Below are 13,510 nucleotides of genomic sequence, written 5' to 3' on the forward strand. Positions count from 1 at the left end.
TTGCATAAATCTTAACACATGGGGTAGAGATCAACCTTAAAGAGGAAAACTGTGCTTGTCAATAACAAAGTATGCATGGGCTATGTGACATCTGAGAGGTGAAAGCAATGTTATTAAGGGAGGAAAAATGGTTGGGAGTCGTTCCCTGAGCATTACCCATGCTGTGGGGGCCCTGCCAGCCACAGCCCACTCCCCATATATCCTCCCTTTTAATTTTTTCTAATTTGTGAATAAACAATTTTAGCTGGAGGAGTTGCTCAACTCCACCTCTACAGAAGACAAAGATGTCTTTAGCCAGTTGAGCACAACTGCAAATGTAGACCCATGGGTAACAAACATGACAAACAATGGTTATCACTAGAAAAATTTAAAAGGTGACTGGCTTGCTACAGTGTTGCTCCAGCTTCTTCAGTAGTTCCCATGTCAGGAGCTTCACACTCCATGATGTCTTGGCTCAGTGATGAACCTCCTGGGGTATCAGTCCAGTTTCTTCAAGAAGTTCTTCTGGCTCCGTTCATGGAACCAACCAGGGCTGTCCCCTTTTCTAAGAAAAACATAAACATATCCTCTCCCCCATATCAGAACAAGGTCAGGCCAAATACCAGTTAGAAGATCTTTCTATAGCACCTCAAGATGTTAAGAATTAGGTACATTCCAAAAACGTTCTGATGCTGTGTACCTGGATCATAATTGACCTGGTAAGTGACCAGAAGGGTTCCCACCAAAATTAGGAGCAGATGGTAAGTAAAAGATTTATTATCTGCAGGATGTAGAGGAATAGTCCATAATAATGAGTGAGAGAATCCTGTATCAATCCTCCCTTTCCCAATAGATGCTCTAACTTCCATTAGGGGAAAAGGAGCACTGACCGCTCCAAACTGCTTCCTGCTGAAGATAGACAGTGATATAGGGGGACAGTTAAAGATTTCTCAATCTTAACTCCGGAGGTAGGTAACTTTCCCCAAGCTTATAAAGCTGATTTGCTGATAGGCTTCAGGAGAACATAAGCCTGAGCCCCTCTACAGTAAAGGGAATGTTATTTTGTCTGCCTACTGGGCAGTCTAATCAGCCCATTCTAACCTCCACAATGAACAGTCTCCTCCAGAAAGGCAAGCCTTAGCAACTGACTTCCAGTCCTTAGGAGGGAGAGCCTCACCGCTCAAAAGTATCTACCAAAGCCAAAGCAAAAGGAGCTGCAGGACCACACCGAGTATACACCTTTCCCAACTCCCTAAATGCCTCAAAAGAAAGACACTGATAGTCTCTAATACCTTGCTGATCTGCAGCCTCTGGCATTGGGAAGTAAGAAAAGCCATTTAGACATTCGAGCTTGTGCAAGTCTTTTGTAATGGAGTTGTAAATGAAGATTTTAACTTTAATCCTTTGCTTTGGTGCTGCAAAAGGTAGCTTAGAGTTAACAGTTCCTTCCTTGGGAATCGGCCTAAACAAAGCATTTCCAGCTTTTACCCTTAACCTTACCATTTCTACAGTTTTTACCCTTAACCTTACAGTTCCCAGCTTTAACCTAACAGTTTCTAGTGAAATCACAGGCACATAACATATACAAACACATAGACGTACTGTGATAGACATAAAGAATTATTCCCAAACATGATTATCTCCCCAAACTTACTAACTGTACAGTTCCACTTTTTTCACTTTTTTTTTTTTTTTTCACTTTTCTCTTCTCATGGGGGCTTTCCTTACCTGTTTAGTTCCACTGTCCCATACCCTGGCTATTGTTTGAACCAGAGGGGGAATGGTAGGAAAGAAAGATTCCTTCACCTGTTTGAACTTACTTTTCCATACTCAAGTTCCTGTTCGGGCACCACATGTTGCATAGTGGCATGAGATGGGGACCTCTAGTGACCTAGTGTGAGGAGGGAGAGTTGACCTGAGTGGAAATGGTGGGAAATTGAGAAATACAAAGCAATGAAGATGGGGAGAGGGACACAAAGAAAGATGAGAGATGCAAGATACGATGGTGTCGGGAGGGCTGGCACAGCTGATGATGGCAGCCAGCCACTGAACTGTGGAAACAGCTTTATTTATACAGTATTTTAACAAGATTGCATAAATCTTAACACATGGGGTAGAGATCAACCTTAAAGAGGAAAACTGTGCTTGTCAATAACAAAGTATGCATGGGCTATGTGACATCTGAAAGGTGAAAGCAATATTGTTAAGGGAGGAGAAGTGGTTGGGGGTTGCTCCCTGAGAATTACAAAGCTATGGGGGGCCTGCCGACCACAGCCTGTTCCCCACAATTAGGGACAATGTGAGTATATACTTTAGCCCTCAAACACAAGTTATCACTGGGTTATAGGAAGAAACAGACTGTTTAGTTTGAAAAACCAATCGTTATTTTAGAACACACAAAATTCATGTGAAAAGTGGAGAGAGCCAATAGTAGGATGTTACAAATTTACAAGGTCCTACAAGTGGTGGAAAAAATTACTCTTCTGGTTGATGGAAGTTGCAGTTGTGAACAGCTACTTCCTTTACTCATTAGATAAGAAGGAAAATGGAGGGGGTGGAGCAAGATGGCAGCTGAGTAACAATTTCTTTGTAACCCGGTGCAGTGAGATTAGGGAGAGAAGACTCCAGGCTTCTGGCCTCTGCCCAGAAACATCCCTTTGGGGATGCAGGGAGACAGCCAGAGACTTTTGGACCCGTGGAAGAGGACAAAAGTGGAGAAGTGACAAGTGGTTGCGTTCGGTCTGAGGCTGTAGCAGCTGCTGCTGCTATAGCTACAATAGCAGCAATATTGCAGACAGGGAAGGCCTTCCCTATTGGGTTGTTTTGATTTTTTGGACTTTGATACTCAGTTGAATTACCTTGGGAAACCTTGGGTAAGAGTGCAGGTGACTAAGCGTTGTTCAGTGTCCAGGACAGAGCTACTAGGCCAGAACAGTGCTTTCATTGTTTGGCTCCATGGCATGCATCCACCCTGGGAGAGCCACCCTACAGGATCCATTCTTAGGGTTGCAGAGTGCAGCCCAGGCTGGGAGACCTTGAGTAAGTGATCATAGTGACTGTGAACAGCGCCTAAAGGCCAGGACTGAGTGCTGGGGAAGAGTGGAGCTTTCAATGTTCAGCAGTAGTGGAGCTGCCTTGCAGCCTCAGCCCTCAGAGGCATAGAGTGAGGCCAGTTTTGGCATACGTGATAAACAGGCAACCACTTAAGGAGAGATCCCAATGACACAAGCTTTCCTTGGGTTAGCCTCTGTTTAGCCAAGGTTAATAGTTTTAAGCAGGCCGAGGAGAGATTCAGGCTCTCAACCCTACAGGGTTTAAGGGCAAAGAAGTCAGCAAAGGCTTCTATTAGCATCTCAAACCCCAGAAAATCACTTGTTGCCCAGACAGTATTCAGCAAGATATATATATAACACTTTGTTTTTGTTTTTTATTTTTTGTTTTGTTTTAATTTCAACTCTTACCCCTAGATTTTTCTTTTCTTTTTTTCATTTTTCTAGTGTAAATATAATTTCCCATTGTTGCCTTCTTTAATAATAAGAACTTCATTTTTGCTGGTTTTTCTGCCCCTGTTATTTGGGTTTTCCCCCAGTTTTATCCTGTAAGGTTTTCTTTTTGTTTTGGTTTGATTTATAGTATTTTGGTCTTTCCTCCCTATTTGGTGGAGGTGGGGTACTGTGTCTGCTCAGGCTGGCAATGAGTGGCTGACCACAAGGGAACCACCTAACCCAGCACCTCCAGAGGTTGGGTGGGGCTTTTTAAGGTGTGAATCAAAGTACCCTACTGTACATCTGTATTACTCCTATCTTCCTCTTTCTGCACTTCTATTCTTTTTGTCAGTATTCCCTTTTATTCACCCCCCCTCTCTCTTTTTTCTTTTCTTTAAATCCTTTTTTTCTTCTTGCTCTTCAATCTTCTCATCCTTTTAGTCCTGTACCAAAAGGACTCATAAAAACCTTGGAAGTGAAAGGAAAATTAGGGCAAGGAAACAGACAAAAGAAAACACTCATGAAGAAGAATCAGCAGAGAAATCCTCACCATGAAAACCCAGACCAGAGTAACCTCCTCCCCTCCCACAAGGGACCATGAGGTAGCTACTGCAGAGGATTCCACTTACAAAGAAATGATAGAAATGACAGAAGGGGAATTTAAAATATAGATGATAAAAATAATGAAGGAAATTACTGAGAAAGTTGAAAATAACCAAAAGGAAATCCAAAAACCAAATCAAATAAGAGATGAATGATATGAAGAATATAGAAAGGATATAGCAGAGCTGAAGGAACTTAAGCAGTCAATTTGGGAACTTAAAGATGCAGTGGAAAATACCAATAACAAATTAGACCGTGGAGAAGAAAGAATCTCAGAGGTAGAGGACAAAGTTCTTGAGATAACTCAGATAGTTAAAAAGGCAGAAGAAAAGAGAGAAAGCAGAACGTTCACTGACAGAATTATGGGATTTCTTAAAGTGTTCAGACATACAAGTTACAGGTATCCCAGAAGGGGACAAAGAATGCCCCAGAAGAATGGAAGCCATACTAGAGAATATTGTAAATGAAAATTTCCCAAATATCACCAAAGATTCCGACACACTCCTTTCAGAGGGATATGAGACCCCAGGTTGCCCCAACTCTAATAGAACTTCTCTAAGATACATTGTGATGAACCAGTCCAAAGGCAAGACAAAAGTAACAATTCTGCAAGCTGCCAGGAATAAGCGCAAATTGACCTACAGGGGCAAATCCATCAGGTTGACTGCATACTTATCTGATGAAACTTTTGAAGCCAGAAGACAATGGTCATCTATCTTTAATCTACTTAAACAGAACAATTTTCAGCCCAGGATTCTATATCCTGCTATGCTAAGTTTTAAAATTGATGGAGACTGACCATCACAATGGACCATCAGCAAAGTAAGCACCCAGAAACTAAAGGACAAAACCTAGCCTCCACAATGATGCAAAAGATAAAACTAAGCAAATGGATTTTCACAAAATAAGATGAAGATGAATATAGCTCCACCACACTTAACAGTTATCTCAATAAATGTTAATGCCTTGAATTCTCCACTGAAGAGGAAACAATCATAGACTGGCTGATTGGATTAAAAAAACACAAGTCATCCATTTGCTGTCTGCAGGAAACACACCTAGCCTCAAACAACAAATTAAAACTCAGAGTTAAGGGTTCAAAGACAATTTTTCAGGCAAACAGAATTCAGAAAAAAAGAGGAATTGCGCTCTTATTTTCAGATACACATGGATTTAAAGCAACTAAAGTCAAAAAAGACAAAGATGGACAGTTCATATGGATCAAGGGAAAAATACAACCAGAAGACATTTCAATTCTAAATATTTATGCACCCAATGCTCCCAAAATTCTGAAACTCACCTTAATTAGTCTGAGCAATATGATATACCATAACGCCACAATAGCAGGGGACTTTAATACTCCTTTCACAGAACTGGACGCACCCTCTAAATAGAAACTAAACAAAGATACAAGGGACTTAATTGTAACCCTAGAACAACTGTGCTTAATAGACATATACAGAACACTCCATCCAGATGGCTTCATACCAGAATGCTATCAAACCTTCAAAGAAGAGCTTATTCCGGTACTGCAAAAATTATTCCAAAAAATTGAGGAGGAAGGAATCTTCCCAAACATGTTCTATGAAGCAAACATCACCCTGATACAAAACCAGGAAAAGATACACCTAAAATGGAGAACTTCAGACCAATTTCACTAATGAATATAGATGCAAAAATTCTCAACAAAATCCTACCCAATAGTGTACAACTTCTCATTAAAAAAGTCATACATCATGATCAAGTAGGTTTCATCCCAGCAGTGGCAAGACTTAACATATGCAAGGTGATAAAGGTTATTCACTATATCAACAGAAGCATATGATCTTCTCAATAGATGCACAAAAAGCATTGGATAAAACCCAGCATCCTTTTCTAATTAGAAAACTGAAGAATATAGGCATACGTGGAACATTCCTTAAACTGATTGAAGCTATCCATGACAACTCATAGCTAATATTTTACCGAATGGAGTAAAACTGAAAACTTTTCCACTTAGAACTGGAACCAGACAAGGTTGTCCTCTTTCACCACTATTCAACATAGTGCTGGAAGTTCTAGCCAGTACAATCAGGCAAGCTGAATGAGAGCAGAGGAGATCAAACTCTCCTTCTTTGCTGACTATTTGATCTTATACTCAGAGTACCCCAAAGACTCAACCACAAGACTCCTGGAAGTGATCCAAAAATAATGTCTCAGGATATAAAATCAATGTCCACAAGTCAGTAGCCTTTGTATACGCCAACAACAGCCAAGATGAGAAGCTGATTAAGGACACAACCCCCTTCACCGTGGCTTCGAAGAAAATGAAATACCTAGGAATATACCTAACAAAAGAGGTTAAGGACCTCTGTAAAGAAAATTATGAAACCCTTGGAAAAGAAATAGCAGAGGATATTAACAAATGGAAGAACATGCCATGCTCATGGCTGGGAAGAATCAACATTGTTAAAATGTCTATACTTCCCAAAGCCATCTACAGGTTCAATGCCATCCCTATTAAAATACCATTATCATACTTCAAGACTTGGAAAAAATAGTTCTTTGTTTTGTACAGAAGCAGAGAAAACCCCCAATGGCTAAGGCAGTTCTTAGTAATAAAAACAAAGGTGGGAGCATCAGCATACCAGATTTTAGTCTGTACTACAATGCCATAGTCATCAAAACAGCATGATACTGGCACAAAAATAGAGACATAGAGATTTAGAATTGAATAGAAAACTGGGAAATCAAACTAACATCTTACAGCCACCTGATCTTTGATAAACCAGACAAGAACATACACTGCGGGAAGGAATCTCTATTCAATAAATGGTGCTGGGAGAACTGGATATCCACATGTAAGAGCCTGAAACTGGAAATTACCTTTCTCTACTCACTGAAATTACCCTTCTCCATGCACAAAAATTGGTTCAAGATGTATAAAGGCCCTAAATATAAGGCACAAAATGATAAAAATCCTCAAAGAAAGCAAAGAAAAAATACTTGAAGATATCAGCCTGGGGAAAGACTTTATGAAGAAGACTTCCATGGCAATTGCAACAACAACAAAAATAAACAAATAGGGCTTAATTAAACTGAAAAGCCTACGAATAAGGAGACAACAACCAAAGCAGATAGACAACCTGCACAGTGGAAAAAGATATTTGCATATTTTGAATCAAACCAAAACTTGATAACTAGAATCTACAGAGAGCTCATATTAATCCATATGAAAAAGCCAACAATCCCATATATCAATGGGAAAGAGAGATGAATAGAACCTTCTCTAAAGAAGACAGATGACTGGCTAACAAACATATGAAAAAATGCTTATCGTTCCTAATTATTAGAGAAATGCAAATCAAGACCACCCTGAGATATCATCTAAATAACCCCAGCAAGAATGGCCCATATCACAGTGTCAAAACTGCATATGCTGGCGTGGATGTGAAGAGAAGGGAATACTCTTACACTGCTGGTAGGACTGCAAACTAATACAATCTTTTTGGAAGGAAGTACAGAGAACCCTCAAAGAACTCAAGCTAGACCTCCCATTTGATCCTGTAATCCCAATACTGGGTGTCTACCCAGAAAGGAAAAAAAATCCTTTTATCATAAGGACACTTGCACTAGACTGTTTATTGCAGCTCAATTTACAGTTGCCAAAATGTGGAAACAGCCTAAATGCCCACTAACCTAGGAATGGATTAATAAGCTGTGATATATGTATACTATGGAATACTGTTCAGCCATTAAAAAGGATAAGAGACTTTGCTTCTTTTGTATTAACCTGGATGAAAGTGGAACACATTACTCTTAGTGAAGCATCACAAGAATGGAGAAGCAAGAATCCCATGTATTCAGTTCTGATATCAGGACAATTAATGACCTAGTTCACGGTGTGGGAAGGGAAGAGTAGAGAGACGGGAGAGGTGGGGGGGTCACAGTGTGTGACACACCTTTTGGAGTCAGGACACAATTATAAGAGGGACTTTACCTACCCCCCCCCAAAAAAAAAGGTAAAATGGTGAAAAAGTGCAGACACACTTTTAGGAGAAATTTCATCATTTAGCTTGTGAGCAATGTGAGGAACAGAAATTCAAGAAAGAAGGGAAGACCATCATCTTTTGATACTGAGGAAAGGCTAAATGGGAAGATGCATATATAATGCAAAATGAAAAAAAATCAATAAAGGATTGCATGGTTTGCAGCAGAAGAAATGAGACAGGTGGAAGGAGAGAAACCATTTTCTACTGTGAGACATGCGAGAGGAAGCCTGGACTTCTCATTCTGGAGATTGCTTTAAGAAGTATCACACTCAAAAACGTTATAAACTAAAATAAAAACACTTCAATTATTTTATGTAACTAAATAGATAAATAATCATGAAGTGAGTTCAGATTTATGTTATTCTCTTTTGCAACTGTAGGATAATTACAAATAACCAACCTCTTTCTCATCCTTTCAATAAGAGCTGGGGAGTATGCGGGTGCACAAAGATTGAATTTGAAAAGATTAAAACCCAGGTAAAATGCTGGCAATGATAATGACAATGTTCCAGTGTTAGATAAGTCAGTAGGGTTTCCTAAGGTTGATATCGTGCTTTGTCATTCTTTGTTCCCTTTCCAAATTTAATTTTCACTATTCTTCATATGCCCTACGTCCAAGAAAAAGGTACAACTTGTTCTTGCCTAAAGGTCCCCTCACTTTCCTATACCCATGCCTTTGCTCATGTTTTACCTGCTGGTTGAAAGATGAATAACCATCTCTAAATACTATCTTTCACAGTTCATTTTAAATTCCAATTTTATTAATGTAGATTGGCCAAGAATATAGTACACATTCAATGCCTGTGTACTTATTTGTACGAATATGCTACTGTCTTTATATTATTAAATACAAATAATTAAAAACTGAAAGTATAGCTGTGCATTCCAATTTCATATGATATTGGCTGCCATACATAATATATATATTGAAAATTGTTATATACTAGAATCTATTGCATAGAAAACTAAATCATAATTTTTTATAAGTAGATGCTTATTTCATTGTCTCTTAAAATGATGTTCCATCAGCAAGGGCTTTTTATTTGTTCCATTGTGTGTGTGTATGTGGTGTATATGTGTATACAAATACATATATAAAATATATGAGATATGTATATCATTTATGTAGCTACTGTTAGTGGGATTATTACATATAATACGCAATATATACTGATAACGTTTGTTATATAGTATATTGTGTCTTACATCTCTTGTAATTGCAGAAGTCAAATGTGACTTGAATATTACAATTTTAATAGTTTTTCCTTTCTTAAAATGTGTATACATTTCTTTGGTGCCCTTTGTGTAAGAGTGTATGTGTTTATCACATTTTTGTTATCCAGTCATCCATTGAGGGGCATGTAGGTTGATTTTTTATTATTGTGATTTTGAATGGTGCTTCAAGAAACATATAAATGCATGTATCTTTTTTGATATGCTGATTTGTTTTCTTTTGGGCAGATAACCAGTAGAGGGATTGCTGGATCAAGCAGGAGTTCTATTTTTTAGTTCTTTGAGAAATCTCCACTGTTTTCCATTGAGGTTGTACTAATTTACCTTCCCACCAATAGTTCATAAGCATTCCCTTTTATTCACATCCTTGCCAACATCTGTTATTTTTTGTGTTTTTGGTAATACTACATAGCTATTCTGACTGGTATAAGATGATATTGTACTGTGGTTCTAATTTTGCATTTAGTGATTAGTGATGTTGATCATTTTTCATGTTTGTTGGCCGTTTTTATGCCGCCTTTTAAAAAATGTCTGTTCATGTCTTTAGCCCACTTTTTTTTTGGTTTTGAGACAGAGTCTCAGACTGTCACCCTAGGTAGAGTGCTGTGGTGTCACAGCTCACAGCAACCTCAAACTATTTGGCTTAAGGGAGTCTCTTGCCTCAGCCTCCCAAGTAGCTGGGACTACAGGTGCCCACCACAATACCTGGCTATTTGTTGTTGTTTTTGTTGTAATTGTCATTGTTGTTTTAGCTGTCCCGGGCCAGGTTTGAACTTGCCAGCATTGGTGTATGTGGTCAGGCCCCACACACCGAGCTATGGGCACCACCCTTTAGCCCACTTTCTAATGGGATTTTGTTGTTGAGTTGTTTGAGTTCCGTGTATATTCTGCATATTAGTCCATTGTCAGATGCCTACTTTCCAGGTATTTTCTCTCATCCTACAGGATGTCTTTCTGCTCATCTCTATTTCTTTTGCTGTCCAGAAGCTTTGCATTTTAAACCCCTTTAATCTATTTTTGGTATCGTTGCATTTGCTTTTGACATTTTTTAGTCATGAACTAAACAAGTTCATATATAAACAAGTTTTTTTTTTTAGTATTTTTATAATTACAGGTTTTATATTTCAGTCTTTAATCCAGCTTGAGTTATTTTTGGTATATGGTGAGAGATAAGGATCCGGTTTCCTTTTTTTCCATATAGTAATCCACTCACTCTCCCCCACCCCCCACATTGTTTATCATAGGTTGTCCTTTCTTGTCAACTTTGTCATAGATCACGGAGCCTTATTTCCGGATTCTTTATTGTGTTCCATTGATCTATGTGTCTGTTTTTATGCCAGGACTATGCCATTTTGGTTAATATACTTCTGTAGTATAATGTGGAGTCAGGTAATATGATTCCAGCTATGTTCTTTTTGCTTAGGATTGCATTGGCTTTGGTTCCATGTGAAATTTAGGATTATTCTTTTCTAAATCTGAAAAATGACATTGGTATTTTGATAGAAATTATATTGAATCTGTAGATTGCTTTGGCCATACTTATGGCCATTTTTAACAACATTGAGTCTTCTGATCTAGGAGGATGGGATGTTTTTCCATTTGTGTCTTATAATATCTTTCATCAGTGTTTCATAGTTTTTCTTGTAGAAATCCTCAACCTCCTTGGTTAAATATATTCCTAGGGTGTTTTTGTTGTTGTTGTTTGTTTGTTGACAGAGCCTTGATCTGTCAACTTGGCTAGAGTGCAGTGGCATTATAGCTCCTTGCAACCTTAAGCTCTTGGAAGTGATCCCCCTGCCTCAGCCTTCTAAGGAGCTGGGTCTACAGGTGTGCACTACCATGCCCAGCTAATTTTTTCTATTTTAGTTGAGATAGGGTCTCACTCTTGCTCAAGATGGTCTCAAACTCCTGACCTCAAGAGATCCTCCTACTTTGGCCTCCTAAAGTACTGGGATTACAGGTGGGAGCCACTGTGTCTGGGCTTTTGGTAGCTATTGTCATGGGATTGACTTCTTGATTTGGTTCTCAGCTTGGTCGTTAATTGGTACACAGAAAGAACACTGATTTTCTTATGTTTATTTTGTATCCTGAAACTTTACTGAATTCATTTATCAAATCTAGGAGTATTTTGAAGAAGTCTTTGGGGGCTTTCTAGGTATAAGATCATACTGTTGCTAGAGATACTTTGGCTTCTTTTTTTAAAATTTGAATTCCTTTTATTCCTTTCTCTTGCTTGTTTCCTCTGGCTAGGACTTCCAGTATTATGTTGAAGAGTGGTGAAAGTAGGCATCTTTGTCTTGTTCTAGTTTTTAGGGAGAATGCTGTTTAACTCTTCAGTAGGATGATGTTCAGTATGATGTTGGCTGTAGGCTTTTTATAGGGCTTTTATTATTTTGAGGTATATTCCTTCTATGCCTAGTTTGTTATCATAAAGGGCTGAATTTCATCAAATGCTTTTTTAGTGGTTTTATTTATTTTTAATTCAGTTTATGAGGTGAATTACATTTATTGATTCACATATGTTGAACCATCCAAAAATTCAACATTTTAGGTCTAGAATTAAGTTTGGAGTAATCATGCTTGTGGCATGATTAGTTGTAAATCTCCAACTAGAACTTGCCAGTTTCAGTGTGATATTTGGAATTTTTGATGTAAAATGATATTTCTCTATATAATCTTTAAGGTATCTTAGTTCTAGCATTCTAAAATAGTTCTTTCTTGGATTATTATAAATCATTGTGACTGGTTTTTGTTGTTTGTTTGTTTGTTTGTTTTAGGAGCCCCCACGCCCCGTGCACCCAGCACCCTTACCAGAAGCCCCACAGCCACAGCGTCTGCCCCCAGAAGCTGCCAGCACATCTCTGCCTCAGAAGCCACACTTGAAGTTAGCAAGAGTTCAGAGTCAAAACGGCATAGTACTGTCATGGAGTGTCCTAGAGGTAGATCGAAGCTGTGCCACTGTTGATAGCTACCATCTCTATGCTTACCATGAGGAACCCAGTGCCACTGTACCCTCACAATGGAAAAAGATTGGGGAAGTAAAGGCACTTCCCTTGCCTATGGCATGTACTCTCACTCAGTTTGTATCAGGCAGCAAGTACTACTTTGCAGTGCGAGCCAAGGATATTTATGGACGTTTTGGACCTTTCTGTGATCCTCAGTCTACAGATGTGATCTCTTCTTCCCAGAGCAGTTAAACCTTGAAGCCTTTATCTCTTCCTCTTTTAAAAGTTCCACTTTTGGTCTTGTTTTTAATCTTGTGCATGATATTCAATGTAAAATTCACATCGTGCAAGATTTCTTGGACAGGTGTGTGTATACACTACATTTGTTTATAACAAGAAGTAACATAAACTCAGCCCACAAAGCAAGAAATTTTTCCTGAACAATTTAAGCTTCAGGGTTTTGAAATGTAAATGTTTACCTTATTTTACTTTTGAGGCTGGGGAATATGTGTGGGTGTTTGTGTGGTTTTTCCCTATTTATGTGTTATTGCATTGGAATCTCCCAGTTTTATTCTCAAATTTATCTCTTTCCGTATGAAGTTCATCAAAGGATATAAGATATATAACTGGCATGATTCTGCTTCTAAGGGATCTGTAAGATCATAGTTAAGTGATTTAAACTGAACCTAAACAATACCCAAAGAAATAAAAAGCAAAATGGCTAGGTAGTTTAAAATAGGTTAGTTTGAACACAGGAAAGGATTTATTCATCTTTTGTTTCTTCTTTTGGCTTGTCAGTTAGGTGAAAAAAAAAATCTGCAATGGCTCCCTCACTTTCTAATCTGGCTTTTACATTTATTTTGTGCCTTAAAAATTAACTGCAAAAATAAACATGGTCATATGTTCGTTGTTGTTTACTCTTCCCTTTTAGCATTTCACTGTTTCCCTACCATAGCACACCCCCAAGTAATTTTTCGACAGAGGCATGCATATATTCATACATACATATCTATGTGATATGTATGTATATACGTATATATATACATTTTTTCCATCTGTGGCATCATTACACTTAACTCCAAAAATTTGACTTCCTATTTTCTTCTAAGAATATAGATGCTTTTATTTTTAGTCACTATAAATGACTGTATAAACTGGACCAAGAGAAAACCACCTTGTGTAAGAAAATTTTCCTTTAAATATGTTTTAGTATTCATGTTGCACACTGTTAGAG

The 13,510-nt window shown here is 38.3% G+C and overlaps 1 protein-coding gene across 3 annotated transcripts in view; it reads left to right on the forward strand.

Moving 5' to 3' along the window:
• ATF7IP (activating transcription factor 7 interacting protein) overlaps window positions 1-12,748 on the forward strand; it is a 153,966-nt gene extending 141,218 nt beyond the window's left edge. For all 3 annotated transcript variants that reach the window (XM_023517897.1, XM_023517896.1, XM_023517898.1), the window contains exon 15: window positions 12,109-12,748. In XM_023517897.1, the coding sequence (XP_023373665.1) occupies window positions 12,109-12,528 (420 nt within the window). In that variant the 3' untranslated portion in view covers window positions 12,529-12,748. The remainder of the gene's footprint in view (window positions 1-12,108) is intronic.
• Window positions 12,749-13,510: the final 762 nt, after the last annotated feature.

This window comes from Otolemur garnettii, unplaced genomic scaffold (genome assembly GCF_000181295.1).
Source record: "Otolemur garnettii isolate 467f Iridium unplaced genomic scaffold, OtoGar3 scaffold00124, whole genome shotgun sequence".
In the NCBI taxonomy this organism is placed as follows: domain Eukaryota; kingdom Metazoa; phylum Chordata; class Mammalia; order Primates; family Galagidae; genus Otolemur; species Otolemur garnettii.